The sequence below is a fragment of the Elaeis guineensis genome, chromosome 6 (assembly GCF_000442705.2).
Source record: "Elaeis guineensis isolate ETL-2024a chromosome 6, EG11, whole genome shotgun sequence".
In the NCBI taxonomy this organism is placed as follows: domain Eukaryota; kingdom Viridiplantae; phylum Streptophyta; class Magnoliopsida; order Arecales; family Arecaceae; genus Elaeis; species Elaeis guineensis.
Genome location: NC_025998.2, coordinates 18,654,958 through 18,667,003, shown reverse-complemented (window position 1 = coordinate 18,667,003; position 12,046 = coordinate 18,654,958). Strand labels below are relative to the sequence as shown.

General features: G+C 35.1%; 1 protein-coding gene across 3 annotated transcripts; it reads right to left on the bottom strand.

Moving 5' to 3' along the window:
- Nucleotides 1–230: 230 nt before the first annotated feature.
- On the bottom strand, nt 231–10,979 carry LOC105047021 (bifunctional nuclease 2). 3 transcript variants are annotated; one of them, XM_010925794.4, is made up of 12 exons: nt 10,822–10,979; nt 10,619–10,697; nt 6,363–6,679; nt 5,208–5,378; nt 5,061–5,110; nt 4,893–4,949; nt 4,323–4,388; nt 4,158–4,232; nt 1,392–1,510; nt 1,157–1,248; nt 716–774; nt 231–637 (listed from the first exon to the last, which is right to left on the bottom strand). In XM_010925794.4, exons 2-11 carry the CDS (start codon nt 10,621–10,623, stop codon nt 719–721), a joined length of 1,008 nt encoding a protein of 335 aa, XP_010924096.1. In that variant the 5' UTR covers nt 10,624–10,697; nt 10,822–10,979; the 3' UTR covers nt 231–637; nt 716–718. The 3 variants fall into 3 exon arrangements, with proteins under 3 accessions (XP_010924096.1, XP_010924097.1, XP_010924098.1); XM_010925795.4 differs by having other exon boundaries at nt 231–618; XM_010925796.4 differs by having other exon boundaries at nt 10,645–10,697.
- Between the last annotated feature and the right edge of the window lie 1,067 nt (nt 10,980–12,046).

The following is a 12,046-nucleotide window of genomic DNA, read 5'->3' as shown; positions in this document are numbered from 1 at the left end:
TTTAAATTTCCTCTCGGTTCCAGCATCTCAGGGTCTTTGAAAGCATTGAGCTTTTAAACGAAGCTTCAACCTAAGCTACATGCTCAGGCATACATATAAACATACGTCGGTAGGGCTGCCGATACAAATACACGGAGTCGAAAAGCGAACTCAAAACCCACCACACAATTCAATGTTTCAAGTTGCAAAACAAAAATCTAAATGGTACACACAATCTATAAAGCCTCAAATAACTAGGTACGAAAAAATATCATAGATTTTGAAATCAAGTCCTCCCAAATATTTACGCAGGTGTTGATACATAAATGAGGTCTAAAACATGATTAAAATCAGTGTACTCCAGCATTTGAAGCCTCAAACCACAAACTGGTAACACCGGAAACCAGGCAAAAGCTAACTAAAACACCATGGAGATGAACGAGTCTAACATCTGAGAATTAGTTCTATAGTCGAATACTTGCATACTGCCACATGCCATTTTAGATGCCACCATGGCATGAGCAACTATACATGCATACACAAGCTTGGTGGCTACGTCCTATATACATTATATATACCATCAAAGACATCAGGCTTGCACTTGCTTCCAAACGCTGGCCTTATATACATGTTAAGACACTGCAACAACGAAAGCAGTCTGCTGGGGTAAGGTTAGAGATTTCTAGTACAAGACAGTACTACAAGATAAATGAAGTGGTGGGAATGCATCACAAACCTGTCATGTCCAGTTCCTTCTCTTGGATCGCAGCTGAAAAAGCTTGTCCCTCCATTGAGCTGAAGCACAATAACACAGACTTGGGAGTAAATTCAAATTGCAACAAAATATTGCAAAATTAGAGAGCGCAAAGATTGACCAAACTTGGTTTTCCCAAAGAAATTCAATTTGTTTCAGGTTCTTGGTTAATGGGGGATGAACTCTTTCGAATTATATAATAGTGTGTCCCATGTAAAAAGACTCCATAAGGTTTAAACCACATCCCTTGCCATAATTGCTATAGCTTAACACTTCCCCGCCCCCAAAACCAACAAAACCCAAAATCAAAAGAAGAAAAGGAAAATAAGTGTTATCCTGTTTATACTAATTTTAGAATTTTATACAGACTCATTCCTAGGAACATAACTACAAAAGCCAACAGATAAGAGCATCATATCTCACCAGCGTCTCTGTATCTTTCCTCAACAGCAGCAATCAACATGTTACGCACCAAACCAAACTCCGTTGCTTCCAAACAAGGCTGACCATCAGGCCTGCAGAACATTATAACTTCACACTACCATGAGAGCACTACCAATTTGCACCAGAATTGTGACCCATTAAATACAAAATATTATAAGTGCATGTGGAAGGCACAAGAAGACTAAAATGCGTGCAACATTCATATAGCTTCCACCTGTCAAGTTCTGTGAATAGCATTCCCTCTGACTGAGAAGCCTGCACTGCCAGCTTAGTCGGTTCAACCACTCGCATCCCATCATTGTATGCAAGATGTCTATTGACTTGTATAGGCACCTATATGGATTTGGAGGGAAGAAAAAAGGGCAGTCAACACCCGTTAGGGCGACAGACATGTTAAGTTTTACCTGAATTATAACAAAAGCTGCATTGAAAACTTAAATGTTAGGTGAAATGCACTCATGTCTTCTGCTTTGAAAAGATCTGCTGCTTATGATATAATACAATCTGATTAAGGAATGGTTCTCAATTGGATTCAAAGAGGAAGTCAGCAAAAGAGACTGCAATAGCAAAGGAAAATAAAGACTTTATGATGTTTAAAGGTTCTGAAATTAAAGCCAAAGCAACCCCTCTAAAAACCCTGACAACTGACCGAGTCATCCATTCCCTAAACAGGATGAAACTCTCCATTCTTTGAAAAATATAATATCGATTTTAAATCCATATGAGTAACAAATCAATAAAAAGGACTAACAACTGTATTTATCATGTCAAACCACCGTAGTGGTCCACCACAATGTCTGGCTTTGATAAGATTCCAAGCTGTCCTCTTTTCCTTAAAAAGAACCATCCATATCCCCAGCTTCTCATTTCAGAGGTTTCAAATGCTTGTTTCATCTACAAGACACAAATTCCAAAACTAGTTCATTAAGGTGGTTGCAACAAATAAAGTAGAAGCTTCGTTCGTTATTGTAGAGAAAAATAGCTCCTGCAGTTCACTAGTGAAGAAACCATATCTTCCCTCTCTCAAATCAAAATTGGCATTTCCTATTAAAACCCTGGCAGTATTTAACCTAAACCTCCTAAATAATAATCAATACAGCAACCCTCATCAGTACTTCCTGCATTAGTTTCCTTGCACTTGTATTTACACTTACATCTGTCTTTTACTTTTCACTTCGTGAGTGGATCATCCATGCATAAGCTGCAGGAAAGTAAAAGACCATGTTCCTTTAAGATCACAAGACAAGAACACTCTAAGCCAATAAGCAACCGCTAACACACTACTTAGTACAGCCAACTTTTATGAAGAGCCTCGATAGCCTTGTTTAACTAGCAACAATTATTAGGACCAATAAAACAAGTAATAATTTTTAGGGCTACTAGGTAAGCTGCTTGATGAAATGCCAAGTCGAAATCAACAAAAAGTCTTTAAATTTGACAAGGAACCAAAACAAATGAAGAAAGACAACATAGTTCTTGCTCCTCTTTGGCCAAGTGGATTTATGAACCTCAACATATCAGCAACAGAAATCTACTAGCAATTTTTCCAATTGATCTACAATCATTCACGAGATTTGTGGAACAAAGCAGAATATTAGAAAATTATTAGTAAAAATGAATACAATAGGCCCCCAAGCAGTAAAACAATAAAAATTCTTTCCAATACCATGTGCTGTCTCCCAGACTAATGACCATTTAATGTCCTTTGATGGTAAAAATAATAAATAAACAAATGGAGCTCCAACACACACAAGGTTATCTTCTAATTTACAGTTTATGACATGCCCCCGTGCCACATCCAATACAGCCATTATTTGCGGAAGAGTTTCCAACTAAAATAAGTTATCTCATATTGTTCTCTTCTATAGCTTCATTCCTCAACTTCTCTCATAATGATATTAATTGATATTTCCCTCTTTGACTTCACATCTTAAATGATGATGCAACTGTTACGCAGCAAACTGAGATGGTTTAATAAAAATAGTATTATTTCACAAGGATGACTACAACTCAGGGCTCATAATTCAGCAGCAAATTATCTAAGAAATGATAGCCCATCACAAAATATTGGAAAATCAAAACTTGCTGAACCATCTGAAAAATTATTGAGAAAATAGCAAGAGCAAGGATAATGCACCAACATTGATTTTACAACAATCTATAAGAAAAGCTTAATTATAGTTAGAGAAACTTAACTTCAGGCTAATAACTTCAGAACCAATTTATCTATAAAATGAAATGGGTTGCTATGTACCCCATTCATAAATACTGGAAAATCAAAACTTGCTGAACCTTTTGAGAAGAATCAAAACTGCGACTCTAAAAGTTGATTAAAAAATGACATACAATACTAAAGAAACTAAATTACAATGACCAAGCAGCAAAAAAATATGATAATCTCATAAGCCAATATGAAGGAAACAATAAAATATGTCCAAATACATTCAGACCATATTTTTGTTAAGCTTGTAAAATAGCATATTTGTTTACATAAGTGTTTAAATGCTGTCTAACTTTTTCAATAAATCTAAAGCCTGCTCTAAAGATCATAAAAAGATATGCTTTCTTTTTTCTTTTTCTTTTTTTTTTGGTAATTTATGGTTCTAAGATACAACTATTCCAAGAACCCACAATGATTTGCAAATCATGATTAGAAGAAACAATCATCATGTCAAGCTTCCTTCCTGCAAAATATTAAGTAAAATTAAACCAAACCAATATTTTTACATGAAATAATCAAATTTCTGAAGCTAGGATACAAATCTATAGTTCTTCCATGCTGCTTTAGTTAAAACTAAAGCCTCTCCTATAGGTGATTGCAAAACTAAAAGCCTCTTTAAAACCAACTGTCAGGTCATATTTAGCATGGCCCCAGACAGATAATTGGTGATCAACATGGTTTTTACATAATCATGTTTATGAGATGCATTAAAAACTTCATATATATGGATGGCTAGCGCTAATTAGAAACAGAGCATACCTTGAACCGCACAGCCATATTAATGGCATCTGAAGGTCGAAGATCAAAGCTGATGATCTCTTTTTCATTCCCAACCTGCATAAACCCACAATATGTGGTTCAGGATTTACATTCGCTATTGTACAGCTAATATTAACAAAAACAATTTCAGAAATCAGGATTTACCTTTGCAAGGTACAACCGAGCAAAGTATGCCTCGTTCACTCTTTTGGTAACTCGAACAAGTTCAACCTGAAAAAGAAGATACTTGTTTAATGTCTGAGAATGGTTCTAAAACAACAAAAACTAGATCAAATTTCAATATTAAATAGTTAACAATGGGTTCGCAATCTTGGTACAAGACCCTATATGAGTACCATCTTGGTACAATGTCCATACCAGGTAGGGGATCAGCTCGGCGTACCAATACTCGATATGCCCCCATATCATGTACTGGTTTGGTACCGGTATAGTATGGTAAGCCTGGTACACAAGTATGGGCCGGTAATACCATGGCTAACATCCTATCACCATCATCAATAACCACTTAGAGGACATGTAGCACATATGGTATGGTCAAAGTAAGATGCACATCTACCAAGTGTCACTAATAGCATGAATAAGCATGAGGATGGTTGACAGGTAACTTACAGAAATCCAACACAAACAAAGGTATTCAACCTCATGAGGACATGCAAAAGAACAACACAAAAAAGGATGGGGGAGTTGCATACAGACATTATCTATTCAACTTACCACATATCCCATCTTTTTAATCATCTCCTTCACTACGTCATATACAGTTGGCCTAGCCTGAGAAACACACACTGGTTACTCTTCTTTTAGAAAACAATACAAGATTAGTGATTATCTAAATCAAAAAGTTAACATTATACTTCACAATTGAGAATAAAGGAGCCTTACAATATGGACATTCCGAACTGCAGCCATTAACAACACACTTGGCATCTCCACTGTCAAGGAAAAAAAGGAGGGTTGAAGATCGTTTCTTGGAATGGGAGACTTGCTCTCAACGAAATATCTTAATCCTAAGAAAAAAAGAACACATACAGACAATGATAGGAAGCAGAAGATCACTTCCATCTTCCATCTTTAGTACAATAGCAGGATGCGGCGCATAGTCTGGCAAGCTTCCTCCTTGAGGGTTATTGTGAACACATCTCAAATGCGTACCATCACGCATCTTTATCATGAATCCATCTGATCCACTTCTCACCTCAACTGTATGTAAAAACAAATTACTGATCATTTAGGACCATGAAGCCATAAACGTGGAAAACACTCATGTCTCCATTTGTTTCTTACATGAAACAGCTTTTAACTTGTTTAACGAGTACGTTGAAGCAGAAAAAAAGTGTTGCACTTAATGGATTACATTTCTGGACCACAAGTATATCCAAGCCTTTATATATACTATGACACATTGACTATGACACATTGACTATGACTACTCATGTAAACCTTGTAATACTAGGCCTGCTAGGAGACAGTCTTGGTCTGCAACTCAAACAACTGACAAACTGAGAAATATCGCAATGTCAAGCTGTAGTTTCAAATTTCGACCTAACCTTCCACAAAATATGGGGAAAAACCGCCAAAGAAATGGTCCAGCACATTAACTCAGAACCACAATGCAACCAACCAATGGTCTGCCAAGAGAAGATGGTCTATCACATGGTTTTCTCACACAGATCAAAACAAGGAAGAGAGTTCTGGTCTCAATTGAAATAAATAAAACAGTACCACTGTGACAGTTCCATTACAGAGCATGTTGATCAACAGTCAATCATGATAACAGTAAATAAAAATATCAACCATTTCAATGTGAACTTACAACTAAATATGTCGGTTCTCCAACAATTTTTGCCTGATCCATTTCACTGATCAACCTAGGAATAATTTATACCGCAAGCAAAATTCTATTCTCTAACAGCAGAAGCATCCAAAAGTGACACTCAAAAAGTGTCCTGAATTTCATCCCAGAGAAGACAACTTACACTCCTGTCATCAGATTTCTAAAAGACAAGAATAGAAACCTCAATTTACTCGAAAAAACTTAGAATTCAAAGCTCAAGTCCTCGTGCAACATTCTTACACATAAAGAAAGAGATGGAAAGATCAAAGATCTGACAGTAATAAAGCATATTAGGATGGTAGTAGAAAAAAAAGAAGCAAAAAGATAAAAAGATAGTTCAAATAGATTACCTGCTTCAATCACACTGGAGTTCACATAATCTTCATCATTTTCATTGAAGTTTCCAGCCATGCTGCCATTACCATCAGAAGATGAACTGAAACTACAATGAATGGGCCAACCTTTCCTTTTACAAGGTTGAATGGAACGGGCACCGACTGTAATTACGCTTCTGCATCTAGTTTTAGACCCCCAAAATCCACTTCTAAAGTAACTAGTCTTTGTTAATAAAGTGTTAATTACGGGAGCAGAAACTCTTGCTTGCTTAGCATGATGAACAGAAGGACGGCAAATAACTGGTCCCTCCAGAATTCCCATCTCGCTTCCTCTATTACAGAACAACACAGAAACGTAGGTAAGATTTAAGAAACCCTAACATAAAAAAGGAAGGGAAGCTAATGATTATAGAATAATGATGACAGAAAAAAAAAAGAATAATAGGCAATTATTTTCATTTTAATCAAAGAAAGAAAGACTACATGACAATAATAACATTTCCCATGAGTTTTCGATAATCCTATCTCTAGCATAAAAAAATAAGCACCACCATTGACACACAGAATATCTGAAGTACAGTTGAGACAGAAAAATAGTGTTTGTAGCCTTGTGATACAGTGAAATAGTCATCTGTGCTCACCAGCCTGCCACATTTTATAATATATAGGCCAAAATATATTCCAGAAGATATGAATAAATGGATGAAGGTCTTGATCATATAGTTGCATCATTGCAGTAAGATCCCCAAATACTGAATTATTATTTGACAATTGCTAAATTACATTCAGCAACATTATATACAACTTCTAGTCTAATCTATGAGATATAAAAAAATGTTCACATGTTTTGACTTGCAGAACAGGGAAATTACTATTCCTATTTTTGTTTCCTAAAAACCTTTGGCATTGCTGTGCATGGTTTTTTTTAGATGATGCTTGGTGTGAGGGACAGGGTATTTGATTATATTTATTTTCGATAGAGTCTTATGACAAGGAAGATGAGGGCAACATTCCAAGGCTCTTGGTTGGAGGGCCAAAAAGGCAATTCTTGAAGGGCTAGAAGTTCTTTTAGATGATTTTGAGGTGTTTGGTAAAAAATTTGAAACTACTTTCTTGCTCCTCCAAAATCTGAAAAAGGTGCACTGGAAAAAGAAAAAAAAAAAAAGCTCCATTTCAATGCATCAGAAAGCTTTTTGTAAGATGAGAGACCGGGGTTCAAGTCCCGACAACAATTTTTTTAAAAAAATAATTAAAGTTAACAAAATTATAGTGATGGTTTTTGATGGTACAATACAATAACAAAATAATATAACATAGTAATATTATTACTATTATAAAATACATTGTACTGTATGTTATTATAATGATATTATATTTTATTATATCATAATAATCATATAATACTACACTATAATAATAATGCGCTATAGTTTTTTTTTTTTTTTAAGTAATGTACCAATCAATGATTTATTATATTATTAGGTTAAGATATCAAAATATATAATTTATAAATTAAGAATACTCAAATAGTTTTTAATATTACAAATAGTTAAACAATTGAAAATACTATATAATATTCTTTATTATTTCCTAATACTAAAAGCACTTCCTTGGTTTGGTTACTAGACAAATGTTAAAGTTCCACAGCACTTCAAAAATACAGTTAGCCAACGGGTAAACAACATTCTATTAAAATTTACTAGTGAAAGCTCTCCTGTCCAAAGCTCTACTACCTACAGCAATACCAAACTAGGCCTAAATTGCCTCATGATAGAACAGATCAGTTGCTCCTAGGATGAACTAATGTCATCTGTCTCATGTGGACCATAGTTGCTCTTTGCACATTGCACAAGCAGTCACCCTATGTATCTTGTGCAAAACGGGGTAGGCTCAACCCAAGGACAACCGAAACGCACATCCAACACAAAACAACCAGCATAGGCTGGATGAAGAAACATTAATGTAAGTCATAATATGAATTCTAAAAATGGGTATACGTGTGAGTGGTAATCGTGTGAGCTCTGGAAAACAAGTATTCTTAAAAAAAAAAAATTTAAAAAAAAAATCTTTAAGCACTTAGGAAGTGGGTGAAACTTCAAGATTCTATAAAGTTTTCAAAGTGTTTCGTTACCTTAGGTACAAGGTTCCCACTACTGAGCAACAAACCCTAAAATTTTTCTCCCATTCAACAGTAATCAATGCACTGAGAGCAGAAGGTTTGGCATCAATGGCACCACAAAGGATTCAAATTTCAAACTATAGTTTTGAGTTAAAGTTCATTTGAGATGATTTACAATATGAAAGTGACATATTCAATACCGCAGATTGATTTAAGATGATTTACAATCACGAAGGTGAGCTCTTCAATTGCAAAAGTTCAAGAAAGCCATTTTCATCAAAACAAGACACTAACGAGGACATGCACCTTGTCCAACCAAAAGCTGTCCAATTTTACCTACAACACATGGTTTCAACACTTGAGATCCCATTGCTAACTTTATAAATGCACATTCATTTTGCAATGTGTAAGACACATGTCCTGCATGCATCAATGTCATGAGGGAACCCTTGCATGATGTCATTAGGTATCCATGTCTACATTTTGGCAGTTCACCTTGAAGACCTCTATCCATGTTGCATTGCGACGCATGCTTGAATTGACTATATCATAGGTTCTGACCAAAAAGCACAACACCAAATACATGATCTGGATATTATTATTTACAAATTGATAGGTGTGGTTTCCAATTGTCCATAATGTTGAATAATGAAATTGTTTGCCGGCTAGCATTGGCTAATACATGCTCTTCATTACATTTGTAATGACTTAGACTTAATGATGTCACAATTTAAATAATTAGCATAAATAAATGCTAAACCTATTCCTTGGAAACATGTGTATTACTTTCTTTGGAATTCCTTATCACTATGTTGAGCTATATTATTGATTTTTTTTTTATGTGTTCATTTACCAAATATAATTCATAATTTTTCCCGCCACTTAGTCTAAAACTAGTTCCACAATGACATGTAGAACCAAAAAATTTCAACCAATGGCTAGTGCAAGATATGCTGGTTGAAACTATCTGCTATGCATTGGATTCTTTGCTCTTTGATTGTTGTTTACCACGTGCCCACCAAATAATTATTAGAGTAAGCATGGAATCTGATGCAGCATAGGTGCAACTACCAAGTACCATAACCAGCTGGACCATGCCAAGCTTTGTAAGAGAAAAGATTCACGAGCAAGCACTTCAACAACTATCCAATTTTAGCAAGTTTTCTATATTAATGGTTGAATAATTTTAGCATGTTTCCTCATTACCGAATCCTATTTCCAGGATGATTTTATACTAGGTTTAATTAGGGGCTATGTCCTATATATGCTTCTAATACACTAGATAAAGGGTTAGCCTTTTTGACATATTAACAAAAATTCTCAGAGAGAACTTCTTTCACTAAATGAAGAGTTCTGCAATCTAGTTTGCCTTCAGTTTGCATGTTGATATTGGAAGATTAATCCTAGTGATCAAATTGCTCTTCATAATACATCAGAATCTAAGCTATTGCATGCACGCATGCATGTCTACTCAAATTCTGTTAAGAAGATTGGAAACACAGAGTGACCAAAGTGCAAAATGAGAGCATCACCAAATCAAAATCTTTATACGGTTTAAAGGGATTATTTTTTATCATGTAAGAAGTGCATCTTCTTACGATTTTGATGCTCTCTCCCTCTCCTTCTCATCCTTTTTCTCCTTTTCCTTCAAAAAATTTCATTCAACTTGTCATCTTGGGAGGGACTCTAAGAAAACAACTACTTGAAGCTACTGCTTTTCCTCATTATTGCAAGAATTCATAATCATGTTCACAAAAGGAAAGAAAAATGCAAGCTGATGTGATGTCCTATTTTTAATCAAATCATTTAGGACGAAATGTCATATAATGTAGAAGTCTGAAAATATGTCAAGATAGTAAAACTACTTCATATACAAAGTTGCAAACTATACCACTCCCAAGCTTTTCCTAAAATCGTAATCCAAGACAAAACCTCATATCAGCAATAGACCATGTATACTCGTAAAACTGCTAACATTGTGCCACAGAAATTAACATCTTGATCGTAACCCTAATTGCAGACAGAGCAATCCAACAAGCAAGAACCGATATCAAATAAATTCTCAAATTTCACATAGATCTGAAGCTCCCTTCATAAAAAAACAGCAGATCGCCTCAAAATCAAATATATATACACAACATAAATTGGATACCTCATAATACAAGGAAATCGCTTTACCTGCAGCCCCTTTACAAACTTCTTCCACTCCAACAACCAGACAAAGGGAAACCCTGACCAACGATCAAGAGCACCAATATTAATCCTCACCGATAATCATGCATCAAAAAAAAAGGAAAAATCTATAACTGGAACACACAAACCCTAAACTCCTAGGATCCTACAAGCAAATCTTACCACAACCTCCACGATCTGCGCACGAAAAGAGAACGAAGAAAAATCGCTCAAAGAAGAGAGGGAAGAAGGGAGGGGGAGGGAGAGGGGGAGGGAGACTAAGAGCCGGAGGGAGCAGACGTAGGGAGCCTCCTATAGGACGGTGTCGAAGCGGTGAGTTGGATGAAGATGGGGAGTAGTCGACTAATCGTCTCAGGGTTACTTTCTTACCCCTACTCTTTTTCCCAATTCTCGGCTAAGCTGCGAACTTGATAAAGGGTAGTTTCGTACTTTGATTCCAAAAGTGCGCTTCCGTTGTGTTATCACAATGTCACGTGCCGCCATTTGGACGCCTAATCTGGTTGGCCAAAAAGACGAAACTGCCCCGAGTTCGTGGGCCTTGCAAACGTCGTGGCACGGCACCGAGAAGTATGGGGAGAGCGTGAATTTTGCATTAAAAAAAGAATCCACTCAAATTATTGTCGGGAAAAAAAAAAAAAAAAAAGGGGTAGAGATGGGTTGGATGATACCCATTCAAATATTTTATCCGAACCTACGATAAAACATTAGATATCTGACTAATATATATCCATATTCAAATTAATAAAATATAATTCGATCTATCAATTTGATCTATATTTAATTTATTATAAATAAATTTAAATTAAATTAAATAAATTTAGATCATAAATAGATCGATCTATTTAATATATTTAATAATTAAATCATATTTAGATTTTAGATATTTAATTTATTTAATCTATTGAATATTCAGATCGGATTGAGTCAAATAACATATTTAATCTATTTTTGATCCATTTAACCCAATCTGTTTAACATGTTTAACCCATTTAATACTCGTTTAACTTGTTTAAAACATGTTTAATCTATTTCTGACCTATTTAACCCGATCTGTTTAACATGTTTAATCTGTTTAACCTAATTTGATCTATTTAATAAATAGATTAAACGGATCGGATCAAATTATCTGTTTAATAAACAGATCGGGTTAAGATTGAAATTTTTGATCCATTTAATAAACAGGTCGGATTTGGATTGACGATTTTCTGATCCGATCCGTATTGATCCGATCCATTTATAATCCGATCCGCCCCAATTGCCACCCTTAATCTATATCTATATTTATTAAAAAATAGATATAGATATGATAGATAATTATCTAATTTATATTCGAATATCTGATTCTATTTGTTATCCTATTTAATTTTAGATAATATTTATAAATTCA